The sequence below is a fragment of the Pogoniulus pusillus genome, chromosome 36, assembly GCF_015220805.1.
Source record: "Pogoniulus pusillus isolate bPogPus1 chromosome 36, bPogPus1.pri, whole genome shotgun sequence".
Taxonomy (NCBI): Eukaryota; Metazoa; Chordata; class Aves; order Piciformes; family Lybiidae; genus Pogoniulus; species Pogoniulus pusillus.
In genome coordinates this window covers 10504023-10520324 of record NC_087299.1, presented here as the reverse complement: position 1 = coordinate 10520324, position 16302 = coordinate 10504023, and the positions used below count along the sequence as shown (strand labels likewise).

The 16302-nt window shown below is 42.1% G+C and overlaps 2 protein-coding genes across 2 annotated transcripts; both read right to left on the bottom strand.

The window, feature by feature from the left end:
- Positions 1-808: 808 nt before the first annotated feature.
- LOC135190474 (arylacetamide deacetylase-like 4) lies at positions 809-6394 on the bottom strand. The gene is made up of 4 exons (XM_064171870.1): positions 6218-6394; positions 3603-3816; positions 2779-2842; positions 809-1849 (listed from the first exon to the last, which is right to left on the bottom strand). The coding sequence occupies exons 1-4, from the start codon at positions 6392-6394 to the stop codon at positions 1075-1077; spliced, it is 1230 nt and encodes a 409-aa protein (XP_064027940.1). The 3' UTR covers positions 809-1074.
- Positions 6395-8586: 2192 nt separating this feature from the next.
- On the bottom strand, positions 8587-16097 carry LOC135190553 (arylacetamide deacetylase-like 4). Its single transcript, XM_064172003.1, has 4 exons — positions 15915-16097; positions 15325-15541; positions 9688-9751; positions 8587-9361 (listed from the first exon to the last, which is right to left on the bottom strand). The coding sequence occupies exons 1-4, from the start codon at positions 16095-16097 to the stop codon at positions 8587-8589; spliced, it is 1239 nt and encodes a 412-aa protein (XP_064028073.1).
- Between the last annotated feature and the right edge of the window lie 205 nt (positions 16098-16302).

Genomic DNA, 16302 nt, shown 5'->3' with positions numbered 1-16302 from the left:
AGAGGGCCTGGTATTCCTGGATTGTGGATGATATGGATGACTGTCTGTTAGAGATAGCAGGTAAGTGCAAATGAAGTTTAGTTTATGATGGCTTGCTATTCGCCAGGAGAGCCACCTGATGTGGAGACTAAATTGTCTCTTGCACCTGATCTGCAGCCACATGTTGCTTCCTGTATTGTGGACATTTTTCAAGTGTTTTGGTATGTATGGTTTTAACAAGGACATTTAGAAAAGATAATGGGAACTGACATGAGAGGTTAAAAGGTAATGTGTGCTCTACAGAAGTGGATGCATCCATCTTACATTTTTGTTAGTATATTTCAGCACAGGACAGGCTTTTCAGGCCTGATGTAAACTGGTGTACTAAATTAAACTGATGTGTTAGATAAACAGAGGAAAACATTTTAGAGCATTGCCTCCATTGTAATTTAGACAAAGCCATTAATGAAGTGTCTCTGTTGGGGACAGTTGCAGTTTTAACTTTACTTTTTTCAAGTCTAAAATACCTACCCCACAGAAACTGCCTGGAATTCAGTGACTGGGAATCATGGGCTTAGGTGCTATCTGTATCATATATCATAGGCACTGCAGTATCAGTATCACAGTATTATTAGGATTGGAAGAGACCTCACAGATCATCAAGTCCAACCTTTTACCACAGAGCTCAAGGCTAGACCATGGCACCAAGTGCCACGTCCAATCTTGCAGTGTCATATCAGTGTCTTTTCAACCTTTACCAAAACACAATTGACTTCTAGCAAGAGTGAAAGCATAGATCATAATCAAACAAAAAGGGTGAGGCCAGATATTGCTTTACATTTTTCCTGCGTCTTTAATATTTACTGAGAGAGGAGCAAGTGCCCAGTCCAGATAGATATGAAGAGAGGCAGACTGCACACAGGATTCTTCAAGCAGCACTAAATGAAAACTTGCAAAGCACTCTTGATATTCTTTAGTGGGTAGGTTGGCATAATTGCTCATTACCAAATTGCCCTTTTTAAACCTCTTGTATGGAATTTAGCATAGAAGACCATAGAAAATTGGCAGTGCCTGCAGAAGGAAAGAACATTGTTTTTATAGGCTTTTTAGAAAGTTCACAATATTGTCAAGGCCTCTGGTTCCACCTGGAAATGATAACCAGACATTATTAAACATAGTTATGATCCCATGGAATCCATCCTCAAGGTGGCACCAGGTCACCTGGACACCGTTGTCCTCCAGTCTCTTCTTGTAAAGCAGGCCATCATCCCTCAGCACGTCGTACTCACAGGTCAAGATGAAAGACTGGGGCAGCTGCTGGACAACAGCATCTTCAGCCAGCAGTGGGCACAGGCTGGGCTCGCAGAACCTTTTCACTCTCTCATAAACTTCAGTTGTACAGTCCAGTAGGACATGTGGCTTGTAGCCTCTGACTTTAAATTTTTCAGGTATGTTATCTGGGCTCACCCATTTGCTATATTTTAATTTAATGTCTATAGGAATGTGGGCCCCTGACAAGACCTCTTCCATATTTGCTGCATGCCCGTTTAGGTACTGCAAAGCAAAGAAGGCAGCACGTTCTCGGGATAAGAGAGGGACTCTTGGGTTCTGCTGATAGGATGGCAAATTGAAGTCCAGTGCCTGAAGGCCTGGATAGATCAAGATCTGAGCACGTAGTCTGGGGAGGTCTGATCTGCCTGCAAGAGTCTGGGTAACAGCAGCTGCCAGATTTCCCCCAGCACTGTCCCCACAGATAATTACATTGGCAGGATCCACAGCGTAGTGTTCTGTGTTTCTCATGAAGTGTATGGTAGCATTAAGACAGTCTTCATACGCAGCAGGGTACTTGTGTTCAGGAGCCAGACGGTACCTAGAGCACAAAAAGAGACAAGTACAAGGGAAGGGAATAGTTGTTTTAAATGCATTGCTGAAGATACTGGCTCCTGAAAGTAGCAATTCCCTGATTACTTCAGAATTTTCCCTTTCAACACAGGTTGATTATAAATAAATTGTGGCCAGTTTGACCAGGCACTGCAGATTAACTTGTTAAGATATCAGCTAGCTGAGGTGTTCCTCAGGTGTTGAGCAACATAGGAGCACTCAGCTGCTAGCTATGTCTGGGCTTTATTGACAGTCACTTACTGCATGCTTTAGCTTTACCATGTATCAGATACAAATGAGAATTCTTCTGGTTTATGTCTTTTTTGCACTGCAGCTATACCATCATTCTCCAAATTATGTCAATGTATTGATGCTGATATTAGCTTGTAACTCATGCGATGCTTCGGTAGGCATCAAGCAGAGTTTCCTTGAATAAAGATTAAGTAGGGGGATTGAGGATGCCTCCTTCCTGGGGGTGTTCAAGGCTAGGTTGGATGAGGCCTTGAGCAAGAAAGTCTAGTTGTGAGGTGTCCCTGCCCATGGTGGGGAGGTTTGAGTAGATGATCTCTAAGGTCCTTTCCAAGTTAAGCCATTCTGTGGTTCTGTGATTCTATGATATGGTTTGCTGCCTGTGTACTTTTGATTTTAAGTTTGGAATTTGAAAACATTGACTCAAAACTTCATTTCCCAGCTCGGTATCCCCAAACATTGTTTGTAGTCCAGTCAAACAGTGAGAACTTAGCCTGTGTCAGCCTTCAGTGACTCCAAACCAGCAGAGGGAATTTGGCAATTGCCTGCTGGACAAGTCCCACTAAAACATTTATCTGAGAATGGTTGCTGCTGTGCTCAAGGAAGCTAGCAGGTGATGTTAACACTCTAGGAAATGATCTCTAAAAAGCAGCATGAGGAAGGACTCACCCAACAGCTATCACCACCGATTCACTCTCTCTGGCAATATAGCAGCATAGCTTTTTGTGGGTCTCTGGAAGAAACAGATTTGGTGAGGTTTGTCTTCAGTTTGGTTTGGTTGTGTTGTCTATACCTGTAAGTCAAAGAATTTCAAGAAGAAAATACACTTCACTTTTCTTTGCCCTTTCCTACATGGGTACTCAGATATTTTGTACCCGCTCTTCTTCCTGTCGCAGTATTTGCTTATTGGGTTTTTGTCTTCGTATCTCATTGTCCTTGTCTTTAAGAAAATCCCATCATGCACAGCACATGGCTTTTTTCTGGCAGCAAGACTTAGGAGCCTGTTTAGCCTGGAGAAGAGGAGGCTCAGGGGTGATCTTATTACTGTCTACAACTACCTGAAGGGGCATTGTAGCCAGGTGGGGGTTGGCCTCTTCTCCCAGGCAACCAGCAATAGAACAAGGGGACACAGTCTCAAGTTGTGCCAGGGTAGGTATAGGCTGGATATTAGGAAGAAGTTCTTCACAGAGAGAGTGATTTCCCATTGGAATGGGCTGCCCAGGGAGGTGGTGGAGGCACCGTCCCTGGGGGTGTTCAAGAAAAGACTGGATGAGGCACTTAGTGCCATGGTCTAGTTGACTGGATAGGGCTGGGTGATAGGTTGGACTGGATGATCTTGGAGGTCTCTTCCAACCTGGTTGATTCTATGAATGCCATCTGTGTCATACTTGAGCTTCATAACTGCTACAGGTGAAGCAACAATCAGCTTTACCTTTTATGAAGCAGATCAATCTTTAAGTATATCACACTATTTTATCTGTTAGATATCTTACCAAAACTTCCAAGCACCCATCCTCCTCCATGGAAAAACATAACTCCTTTCCTTCGGCTGGCAGATGGAACCTTGGGCTGGTAAATCCTTACAGGCACTTTCTCAAACCACAGATCCTTGATGAAGAGCTTTGGGTCTGCTCCGAGAGTCCAGCCTTGCAGGTACCGGACAAAGCCAATCTGACTGCAGATGCCAATGTTTTCCAAAATCCTTCCCTGTCCAAAGGCAAAGAGAACAGGGAGTGCACTCATGATTCTGTGCTGCCCTACCTAATGGAGCTGTATGGGCAGTGTGCTCACCACGTCTGTGCCATGTGTGTTAGGGCAATCGTAACATGTTTGAGTAGTTGTACAGGTGTAGCACAACCAAACAAGTGACAGTAGAGTCTTGAGAGGTCAGTTCTGCAGCAGTGTTCACCAGAGAACATAATCCCAAACCAGTGCAGCATTAACAAGGGATGCTGAAACATGTCCATTTGCTTTCTCACCAGGTCCTTTATGTAATGTTGAAAATGAGTTTGATTTTCAGTGGTTATTCTGTCCTTGCCTCTGAGAACATGTGAAAACACTGAGAGATGATAGTTCTGATGATGATTTTCATGGTACAGACACTTGCCCAGAGTAGAATTGATTAAGTTGAGAATATAGTTGATAACTGCTTTTTGCTCCATCTCAAAAGCTTTCCTGTGTGCAATGTACTTGCAAGATCTTGAGATATTTAGTAGGCCTATTTTTTTTAATATGCCACAGAGATATTCACGGCGGGCAGCAGATTAAAAGAATACAAATGAGAGCTACCTATGCAATATCACTTTGCAAAAGTGAAAAGAAAAGCACAGGCCCTGTACTGAAATACATTTTTCAGTCATGCCAAACCTGTGCTTCAAACTTTGTGAAGATTTGGATCCAGCTCTTCATATTTAGTATTTTGTTGTGAGTATTTCTTCTTAGACTGCCTCATTGGTATGATTTGTCAGTACAGTGTTATGACTCCTCATATATCTACTTATGATAGATCTTTTCTCCAGTGACTATCTATGTTCTCCTGGCCTGATTTTGAGGCTGAAGGAACTTACACATTTTGCAACATACTGATTTTGATTCATTATAGAAGCATCTTTGTGTCTCTGATTGCATGCAACAAGATAAAATGGTGTGTTCTTTTCTGTTTGCTATTTCACAAGCAGAAATGGAACAACTGCAATAAATATTCTCACTTCTACATTCAGTTTGTTTAATTTCTGCCCTCCTGTGTTGTTTACATGCAGTACTGCAGACACTGCTGTAGTTCGTGGTGCTAATGGATAGTGTGTAGATCATAAGAAGAGAACTGGCTTTTGCAGCTGCTTAGTGAAGTAATCTCTTAGTGAAGTGCCACTTGTGGGCACACAAAGCCTGAGAATATAGAGAATGCATTTCTAGAGTTCTTTGATATGGCCCACTACAATCTGGAGTATTTCTGACAGATCATTTGTGTGTTGGGTTTTGTGAGGTTTGGGGTTGGGATTTTTTGTTTGTTTTTTGCATTTTAAGTATTTTGCCCTTCTTGGAGGTGTTCAGTTGATGTATTAAATACATGCACACCTGCAGTCCCACATTATGTCCAGCACCTCCTGTCGTCACAGCATATGTACATCTGTCATTACGTGGAAATACTCTTGATTGAGTAAGATCCTTTGTCAGCAGAGATCACCAGAAGTTGAGTGCTGATAAGAGCTTCAGCTCCTGTGGAGTGATTGGCTTCCCACTCTCTATAGGCCAGCTGAAGAAGTTGTGCTGGCCAGAACCCCTCATTCCCATCAGACAAGCCTGCTTATTTGCTACAGGAATTATAAATATATGTTCAGGGGAGATTAATTCCTTCAGCTGCCCTTGGACAGTGTTACCCAATTTTGTCACTCATATAACGAAAACCTTCCCAAAGGCAATTCTGAAATATTCAGTTTCTAATTTTGTCTTCAAAAGCAATACATAACTCATCCCCAAATCCAACAAAAGCTTGAAAGCATGACCTGAAGACATCTATGTATTCTAAACCTAAAATGGAAATATAAGTGAGATATAGATTCATATAATTCATAGAATGGTTTGGGTTGGAAGGGACCTTGAAGATCTTCTACTTCCGACCCCCTGCCATGGGCAGGGACACCTTTCACTGGCCTAGCTTGTGCAAGGCAACATCCAGCCTGGCCTTGGAACACCTCCAGGGAGGGGGCATCCACAACCTCCCTGGGCAACCTATTCCAGTGTCTCACCACCCTCACTCTAAATAATTAATTCCTCCTCTCCAGTCTAAACATGATCCACCTTGTATAGGCATTAATCACGTCATTGCTAGGTGTGATACAATCCTTGTAGAACCACAATCAGACTTTCAAATGCTGGTGCTGGGCAGCATTTACACACTGCCTAGTGTTAGACCCAGGCAAGACTGGAATAATAGTGAGTGAAAAAACTCTGATAAAGGGTTCTTTAGCCAAACTGAGTTTCTGACTGCAGCACACAGGATGATAGCTACTGAAAATTAATTCCAAGCAGGTTTCTAGCACTGCATTCAGTTTAAAATCTACTGGTTCACCCAGAAATCTTCCCCCAGAACCCCACCATGCTGACTTACCACCACAGCTGTGGCTATCGAAGTGATGTGAATGATTCGGAGCTTTACAGGATGAGTCACTCCAGGAGGAATTTCTGAGTTGGATAAATCGAAATTAATTGCAGCCATGACCAACAGTATAAATCCACCAACAAAAACTGCTGAGAACAACACCGGCAGCATGTATGCAACTGCCATTGTGCTGAGCAGCAAAGTGGTCTGAAATGCCTTTGACTTGACTTTCACAGATATCTTTGTCTCACTACTTCCTGATTCTTTGTTCGTCATAAGAATGCTCCAGTAACAACCTTCCTTCTTCCTCCTACTTTCTTTCCCCCCACTCGTTTCACAAAAAAATAAGTTGGTCAAAATCTGAATTCCTGAAAAGATCTATACCAGCATCATGTTGGGATTTTTGCAAGAAACCAGCCCTTGTCTGGGAGGAGAGGGATGTGAACAAAGTGCATGACGACTGAATTAGAGGTGAAAAACGAACGCAGGGCATTGTGTGCTTTGAGTCTGTGACACTGTTAAGTGCTATTCTGAAGAAGAGTTTCTCTGGGGTTATGCAGAGCTAGGGCCTGTGGATGACGATGATCACTGTAAAGGTTCAAATTGATGGTCAGCAGTGCTCTTTTGGAAAGGTGCATCCATAAAATTAAGTCATTTCCTCCTCTTCAGGTTTTGTACAACTCATATTTTCTTCTAAAAGAAGAACATGGTTGATAAACAACCCAGGAGGCTGAATTTAGCTTCACAATCAGCTTACCTCATATCAGGAAAGCTTCAGTAACTCTCAGTGTGCAAGAGGTACAGGACAAAATTATTTAATCTGCAATTAAAGAGTTACAGGTTAGACTGCTTTATCTTATTCTTTTGTAGAATGGGATTGGGTTGATGTAGAAATGCTCTCATTTAAATGATGCTTGAGATATTAATGGTTTATTGGAATCTGCAGCTCTTCAGTTAACTAGGATGTCAGAATAATGTTGAGATTGCAGGTTCCTGGGGAAATGAAAGAGGTGAACATCTAACTTCATTAAGCAAGTATGTTGTCATTTATTTTTAAGTTACATTGTACATGGGGGGGAGAGGGGAAATGCCATCATGTTTTGGGTAGGACACTTTATTAAAAATGAAATTTCATTACTATTTCCAGTGAGAAGTTGAATGTTTTTAAAAGGGCACAGGGTCATTGTGGAATATTCTGAAATAGAAGGGAAAACTGTTTAAAAGTAGCAGAAATCAAGACTGAAGACAGATAGATAGATAGATAGATAGATAGATAGATAGATAGATAGATAGATAGATAGATAGGCAGGCTACTTAATAGTTTTCCTGGACCTTCAGCTGTCCTGTGTTTCCACAGTTACGTGATCATATAAGATAATCTTGGATAATGCAGTTGTCTGGTGAAGTAGTTACTGTGCAGAGCACAAATTTGTCTAGGTGGGGTTGGCAAGATTGTGGTTTCTGTGCATTGTTCTGTTCCCTGTGTGGTGTTCAATTAGGTTTAGCAGCGAGTCTGTGTTTAGTAAATGTGACTGGCTTTGGTAACAGAGAGGTGAATTGTTTGTGTTGATTTTCTTGAAGCATTCACAAAATTGCCACAGCATTACAGCCCTAAAATAAGATAATGTTGTGCTTCTCTGCTTTCTGACATCTGTGATCTTCAGAACTTTTTCAACAGACATAAGAGGTGGTCTGGAGTGTAAAATAATCTTGTAAGAAAACCAGAGAGTGTGAAAAGGAAAAGAAATCTCACCCCTGCACTTCCCTAACCTGTACACACTCCCTAGAGCTTAGGGAGTCCAATTTAAGAATCTGGTTCCAAAAGGAATCATCATTTCCCAGATTCCAAACAAAATCAAACCCATTCTAGTTAGTAGTTCAAGGTCAGAACTTCTGCTCCAGACAGAAGAGCCTTTTCAAGAGAAGTGTTTTCTTTGTGCAAACTGATTTTGGAAATCAAAGTGCAGATCTGAAATGAGACTTCACAGAACCTGTGTCATTGTTCTCTCCATGCCATACCCTAAACATCTCTCACAAGGATCCATATAGACTCTGGGTGTTGTCTTCAGCATTTCTGGGCAGTGGAAGAATCCTCAGATAGAGGTGTTCTTGATGCCTGGTTTGGACGTGTACCAGTCATGAAAATGTAATAAAGCTGCTAGAATTGATCTGAAACATTCTCTGCCAGGTGCCTCACTTTTGCTACTCAATTATAATGCTGTGTTATGTTTTCTAGGAGCTTAAAAATATTGTTAACATTTCTCTGAGAGTCACTGCAGAAGGAGAAATCAGAAAGTCAAAATCTAAAACATGAATCAAAGTGCTTACATTCTTTGTTAGGTATAAATTAGGCATCTTTGCTATGCAAACATGCCCCTTCATAAACTGTTTATGTAATTTACAATGCTATCCATTATCTCTTTTCCAGCTGGAAAGGAAAAAATCCCATAGCCAAAAAATGCTAAAATCCCATGGAAGCCACTCTCAGAATGATACCAAGTGACTTGCACCCCATTGTCCTCCAGTCGCTTCTTATATAACAGTCCATCATCCCTAAGCACATCAAATTCACAGGTCACAATGTAGGACTCAGGGAGCTGGCAAATAGTGGAGTCTTCAGCTAAAAGTGGGGAAAAGGTTATTGCTAAGATTTCTTTGATCGCTTCGTGGACTTCAGGTTTAAATGGAGTGGGTTTCTGTGGAACGTAGCCTCTAGCCTTAAATCTGTCAGGGATAATGTCAGCACTTATCCATTTTTTGTAACTCCTCTTCATGCTCTCAGGAACATGGCAGCTTTGCAGGACATCTTCCAAACTTACCGATTCTTTATTAAGGTAGCGAAAGCAGAAGTAGATAACAAGCTTCTGAAATAAGATGGGGACTGAAGCATTCTGCTGATAGGAAGGCAAATGAAAATCTAGCCCCTGCAGTCCCGGGTAAAGTAAGATCTGAGCACGGACTTTCGGGAGATCTCTTCTGTTCAGCAGTATCTGGCAGATTACCGTAGCAAAATTGGCTCCACAGCTGTCACCACTAATGATGATGAGAGCAGGGTCCACCTGATAGTCTTCTAAATTCCTCATGAAGTACAAGGTGGCATTGAGACAGTCAAAATATTGTCCTGGGTATGGATGTTCCGGAGCTAAACGATAACTGAAGTGTGAAAGATACTGTGGTTACCATCAAATTATTGTAACAGCTTGTTTGGCATTGCTCATGACTAACTAAGAGGGAGCTATATTTGCCCTTCTGAAGTTTAAATATCATATTTGGTTTTAACTAGTGTAGATGGGAAAGACAAACTACAGGTGTAATGGCTGTTTTAGAGCACTGCCTATAAGCACATTTCTAACTCGAATGAAAGCTAAAGTGAACTATAGGAAGGACAATCCAAAGCAGTGACATTTTCAGCTCATTTTGCAGAAGTGTTTCAGCTGAACTCTAGTGGCACAAATACTGTGTGGAAAAGTGGCACTTACCCAACGGACACAACCACCGAGTTGCATTTTCTGGCAATGTAGCGGCATATCCTTTCAAAGGCTCCTAAAGAGAGGTTGTCAGAAGTGATGTTTTACAAATCAAATCTCCTTTTAAATGGAAAGTAGAAATCCCTCAACGCATGCTCTGTGGAAGGCACTGCAGTGTGAGAGCCATGAGGAGCTTCCAACATGCAATGAGGCCTTGACAAATCAACATCTTGTCTGGTTGTTGGTCACTGGCTGTCAGGGCATGAAAGAATGGTAATACTGGGAAAAAATAGCATCTGTCTAGGCTGCTATTAATCTCAGCTGATGGCCTACAAAAGATGCTGAATCACAGAATCACAGAATGTTAGGAGTTGGAAGGGACCAACTGTCCTGCTATAGCAGGATCACCTAGGGCAGGTCACGCAGGAACACATCCAGACAAGGCTTGAAAGTCTCCAGAGAAGGAGACTCCACAACCTCTCTGGGCAGTCTGTTCCTGGGTTCTGTCACCCTCACTGCAAGGAAGTGTCTGTGCATATTGAGTTGGAACATCCTGTGTTACAACTTGTACCATTTTTTCCTTGTCCTGTCACTGGGCACCACCAAAAAGAGCCTTGCACCTTCATCTTGACACCCACCCCTCAGATACTTACAGACAGTGGTAAGAACTCTTATCCTTCTCTTTTCAAGACTATACAGCCTCAGTTCTCTCAGTCTTTATAGGCATGATGTTCAAGGAGAAAGATTTAGTAATAAGAAGCATGCAAAAGTTGAGGCTCCTTTGAAACAGAAACGGTCTTTGTATATGTGCAGCAGTCTGGAGTCCTACCAAGAGAGTTACTGAAACAAGAGATAGAGAAGGTGAATCCATCCAATCAATTCGCTGAGGCAAAAGCTGTCCAACTTGCTCTCGATGTAGCTGAACATGAAAGTTGGCCTATCCTTTACCTCTACATGAATTCATGGATGGTAGACAGTGCTCTGTGGAGCTGACTAAAGGAATGGAAAAAGAATGGTCGGCAGAGGAAAGGAAAGCCTATTTGATGTGCTGATCTGTGGCAAGACATGGATGCTTGTCTTGAGAAGATCCCAGTGGAAGTGTGACACATGGATGCACACATGTCCAAGAGCAAAGCTGCTGAGGAACACTGGCACAACCATAAGGCACATTTAGCTGCTAGAATGCCTTGAGTTGATACAAACTGTGATCTTGACCTTGATTGGAAACACTGAGGCAAACTGTTCTTAGCTTGGTGGACCCTGTGATTCATCTGGACATGCAACCTACTGATAGGCACATGATAGATCCATTGACATATCCATGAATGCTATGATACAAGTCATAATGACTGTGACATTTGTGCTGCTGTTAAGCAGACTAAACTAATCAAGCTGTTATGGTATGGTGACTGATAGTCAAAATACAAGTATGGTGAAGCATGGCAGATCAATTACATCAATTCATCTCATTCTCTTTCTGGCAAACAATATGTGCTGATGATGGTAGAGTCAAGCACCAGATGGTTAGACACCTGTCCAGTTCCACATGCTACTGCATGTAACACCATTCTTGGTCTGAAAAGACAAATCCTGTGGAGACATGGAACTCCAGAGAGAATTGAATCAGAGAATGGCACTCATTTCAAGAACAACTTGGTGAAGAACTGTGCCAAAGAACACGGTATTGAGTGGATCTACCGCATACCCTACTGTGCACCAGCTGCAGGGAAGCTTGAGCACCACATCGGTTTGCTGCGAACCACCCTAAAAGCCAAGGGGGACGGAACTCTGAAAAACTGGGACAAACATTTAGCACAGTAAACCTGGTTAGTAAATAGTAGAGGTTCAGTAAACAGAGCAGGACCTGCACAGTCAGATTTGTTACAATTGGCAGACAGTGGTGAAGTTCCTGTTGTACGTGAGAAGAATCTGTTAGGGAAAACTGTTTGGGTATTTTCTCCTTTGGGCAAAGGGAAACCTGTCCGAAGGGTGGTGTCTGATGAATGTCCTGGTCACACCTACTGGGTAATGCAGGAGAGTGGTGACATCCAGTGTGTGCCACAGAGAAATCTATCCTTAGCTGAGAGAGTCTAAATTCAGAGTGTATAATACAAGCTGTTAGGAGGTTTTGTTTCAGGTACAATGTAGCATCCAAAGGAAGAATCTACAAGGAAGCTACGGTACATGAGTGTGACCCCTAAGTCATCTGGGAGTCCCTGTTTTCATTTCATCAGCGCAGCTGTTTGCTGAGCTTTTGAATCGCCTACATCTGAGATAGCTGGAATGAAGAATGAACTGAAAAGATGGACTTCACTATTCATCATTGTAGATGTTGTTTTAGATTAGTGCAAAACAATGAATGATAGAGAGGGGTGGAGTGTGCTGCTTTGAGGCTAATTGGAATATTCTAGTGAGAGAAGCTTGATCATTGGTTGTGAAAAGAAAAATAACGATCAAGTCTATAGCACTCATTGGTTTGCTGAGAGGATAAGAAGCCAACATGTGAATAACTTGTCCCACTGTTCTGTGACACTGCTTCCCTTCGGTTCCTCTTCACTCCGCTCTAATCTCTCCACTAACAAATAACAACATAAGCTTTGCTGGTTGTTTTGGTTTGCCTGTCTGGGAAAGCAGAGGGAGAAAGACAGGGTAGACAGGTTAGCTTTGAGCCCCTGCTGAGCAGTTTTCTTTGTCCAGGAGGGAGTTTGGAATTCTCTATTGCTTCTAATTTCTACATAATTGTAAATACTTGTAAATAGATTGTGTATATATGCTTGTAGCTTTTGGGTTGCTGCAAGTATAGCTTCATCTCACTTCCAAGCTGTCTGAGCTGGTCCGGTAAATTTCAGTAGGTGAGGGAGTAAATTCTTAACCTACAACAATATATGTTTCACTGGATTAATGTCTCCTCCCTGAATTATTCAGACCACATTTTGAACCTCTGAATTTGCCAGTATCAGCTTTGTGCAGTGAGGAATTCCATAGCTTGCTTACAAAGGTGTAAAGAACAGGTTTTGTTTGCTCATTTTGTACCTGGTGTTCGCTCTGTCTGTTTGGTCACATTTACCCTTGGACTGTACCACCCGGTGGCTAATCATTCCCTCTTTGACTTCTCTTGCTGCTCAGGGTTTTATAGACATTTAGTGTATCTGTCTTTATCTGTCTTCTCCAGCCTGAAGAGCCACAATCTGGCTACTTGGTTACTGTCTGTACAGAAGCAGTCTCCTCACCTATGCAGCCTTTCTCTCAGCCTTTCCAGTACTGCTGTGTCCTGCTTGAGGTATAGGGGCCAGAATTAAAAGCAGTATCCTAGATTTAGATGCAGAATGCATGTTGTAAAGAAGTTTCCAGGTTTGTCCTTCTCTAATAATAATTCTTAGCATTTTATTTGCTTTTTGACTGCTACTGTGCACTAAGTCAACATTTGCAGGCAGTTTTCTACCATGGGAGCAGTCTGCTTGCAGTCCATTCTCTCCATCTATTTGACTTCCCTGCACGCTATTTCACTTGTCATTTTTTTGCCTAGTCCTTTACCATCATCAAGAGTTTCTGCTGTTCTCAGCCATCCAATTACTACCTTGAGGGACTCAGTATCATATCAGGTTTCACTGTCTTCTCTGTGCTTATGGGAGTCTAACAGGAACCTCCCACAACCCATATTTCTTTTTATCCAAATGAAAGACCTCCCTTCTTGTGCCATGAGCATGTAGCCTCTTTTAGAGACCTTTTTGGAAATCAAAGTAGGTTTTACCAACTCAGTCTCCTTCATTAGTGTATTGCTGACTTAGTTAAAAAGCTTACACTGCTTTGTGAAGCATAACTTCCATTTGTATGGAAGTCTGTTTTACAGAACAAGTCATATTTATCTGTCCACTATCTGTCCTTTACAGCTTCTGCTAACTTGTTAGTTGCAGACTTCAGATTTCCTAGTACACAGATTCCCCAAATCCTTTTAAAAGCTGATCACTGTATGTTTGCTTTCCTGTTACCAAACAGCAGCTGAAAGCTCCCGTGCCACAGTCAGTGTGCAGGTGTGGGTGTTGTATCAATCCATGGCACGTGAGCCAGCTCTGTCAGCGTGCTGATGGTGCAACAGCAGTTGTGGGGTGAATAACAGCTACAGCTATGCAACTTTGTGCTTGGGGGGCGGTTGTCTTTCAGCAAAAGGATTTCACCTTTTAGGTAGATCACATGGGCTTATCTCTTTAATCCCTCACTGCCACCCAAACTAGCTGTAGAACTAGAAGGTGTCAGCCAACACTCCACCTAGGTTAGTGTGCTCTGCACTAAAACAAGGCTAGACTATTTCTGCCACAGTGCAGAATGGAGCCTGAGTTGCTAGAAGTTACATTATTGTCTCTGCATGATGCTAGAGGAAGCCAAGGCAGGCTCTCAAACTCATTTGCAGGTAACTGAAGACAGCCTAACCTGGTGCTGGTGGAGATTTACCCTTTGAAACAGCAAAAGATTTAAATCCCACAAGCTTCCCTCTCTGACCCCTGGAATAGAATCTAGAATTACATGTTAGGTGCCTTGGCTTCCAGACAATGCACACCTAGACTTCATTGCTGAGAAAGAGACCCAGAACAGTTGGGAGTCTGAGACAGCAGCTACTGAGACAATCAAAGGGTTGTCTCCCTTTCTGAAAAAGAAATATTGTGTGTGCTGTTGCCCCAAGAAGCAAACTCTCCCAAACTGGTTCTATTTTTAACTCTTATTTATTTGTATTTCCCTTCATTTTCATTTCGTGTTTACATGAGTGGAAATGTATTTGCAGATTTTCTATATGTGTATATATATTCTTGAATTCTTAGATTCGTTCTTGGACCATGTTGTATCTTTTAGATTTCCTTTGATACCTGCACTGCAAATTGGAAACCACTGACTTTTGTAGTGTTTATGCACAAATCTGAGTACAGAAGTCTGTTTTAAATTCTGCCCTTTGAGGCTCTCTCCAAGCTTAGAGGAAACACTTTGTTTGATACCCAAAACTAGAAATTTCTATTGAGAAGTAACCAAAGCATTGTTCTAAAACATGGAGCCAGGCTGTATTAATTTTAGCAAGAGCATTGCCATTTTCACACTCTTGTCATTATTCCAGGAAGTAGATCTAAGCCAAGTTCCATATCGGCCTAAAAGGATTTAAAATTACTTCTTCCAGAGAAGATGGAATACAGAGGAAGGAAGTGACATGAATTCCAACTCCTCCTCCAGAGCCATTGCTCCATGCACAAGAACGTTCTGTGAGCTGAACTCCCTCACAGTGACCTAAGCATGTGTGATTTGCTTCAACGGTGTCTCATTCCCTGCCCCAGCAAGATGAAGCTGTATCAGAACAGCTGTAGCAGAAGGAGGAGCAGAGTCCCTCTGCTGTTAGCTGACAACTAATTTAAGGTCTGGATCAAGTTCCAGGGAAATCTGCTAAGAGCTGTTTTCGTCAGCCTCACCAGGAGCCCAAAGAGAGTAGAAGTGTGATTTCCCTTGACTGTGCACGAGACTATTGATTCCACAGAGTGCTTTGCAGTTAGCACTGAGATTGCAAAAACTATTGTCATTAGGAAGGACAGGTGAGATATTGGCTGATACACATCTGAAGGTAAAAACATAAAGGTTTGGATTTGTTTGGAAAATAAAACTTGCATCTCTTACTAATGCTCCCAAATGTGCCAGCGCCTCCATGAAAATACAGAATTCCTCTTCTTTTGCCAGTGGGTGGCCATTTGGGCTGATAAATCCTCACCGGTACCTCATCTACCTTGAGATCTTTGATAAGAAGTTTTGGATCTCTCCGTAGTGGTATTCCATCTAGCACAACTCGCAGTAAGCTTAAGTCACTGCAGATCCCTAGCTTCTCCAAAATCTTTCCCTGTTGGAGAGATTCGGAAGAAGAGGAGTCATGTAGGCTTGCTTCTGAACAGACAGCATTAACACATCAACAGGCAGCGCAATAGCTACAGTAAACACAGAGGCAGGGGGTTAATTTTCACGAGGAGCAGCCACCCAGTGTAAAGTGGTTGTAGCTGGACAGCTGCACTGAAAAACTAAGCATTTAAGGTTAGTCCTATCATCTTTATCAGGTAACTTAACATGATTTGGTTCATATAACAGTGCTTACAGGCATCAAGGGGGTGAATTGCTGCTGCTGCTTTGAGATTTTTTCCTTAAGCCATTTTCTTCCAGCTCCCAAATATCTTGCCAAAATAGCAGTGAAATGCCCAGGTTTAAGAAAGTTGACTTACCGAGATCATGGCTGTAATCAACAATGAATGGAAAAAGCGAAGTTTTAGAGGTTGGTCAATTCCAGGTGGCAGTTCTGAATTGAACAAATCATAGAATAACCCCCCCCAGAAAAGTACTGGTATTAGAAGAGGAGAAAAGAAAGCCATTGCTGTTATGGCTAGAGCTCTATAAACAGAGGCCATTTCACTGGAGTGGAAGTGAAGCCTAAAGAGCCCTGTGTGCTCTTGAGCCTTGTTTTCAAGTATCTGAGGTGTCTTCACAGGAGACTAAGCACCCAGGTCATAAGCAGAAATAAAATGTTTATTAATGTTGCAATACCCTAATTTTCTCCACCCTTCTTTTGCTAATGATACTATTGGCAACACTTGTTATATTAAAAGTGGAGGG

Excerpts from the sequence above, each read along its gene's own strand:
- LOC135190474 (XM_064171870.1), bottom strand. The coding sequence starts at position 6,394 with ATGGCAGTTGCATACATGCTGCCGGTGTTGTTCTCAGCAGTTTTTGTT. Across the intron at positions 3,817-6,217 it reads CGATAGCCACAGCTGTGGTG|GGAAGGATTTTGGAAAACAT; the intron begins GTAAGTCAGCAT and ends GCCTTTGGACAG. Across the intron at positions 1,850-2,778 it reads TCGGTGGTGATAGCTGTTGG|GTACCGTCTGGCTCCTGAAC; the intron begins GTGAGTCCTTCC and ends TTTGTGCTCTAG.
- LOC135190553 (XM_064172003.1), bottom strand. The coding sequence starts at position 16,097 with ATGGCCTCTGTTTATAGAGCTCTAGCCATAACAGCAATGGCTTTCTTT. Across the intron at positions 15,542-15,914 it reads TGATTACAGCCATGATCTCG|GGAAAGATTTTGGAGAAGCT; the intron begins GTAAGTCAACTT and ends TCTCTCCAACAG. Across the intron at positions 9,362-9,687 it reads TCGGTGGTTGTGTCCGTTGG|TTATCGTTTAGCTCCGGAAC; the intron begins GTAAGTGCCACT and ends TTCACACTTCAG.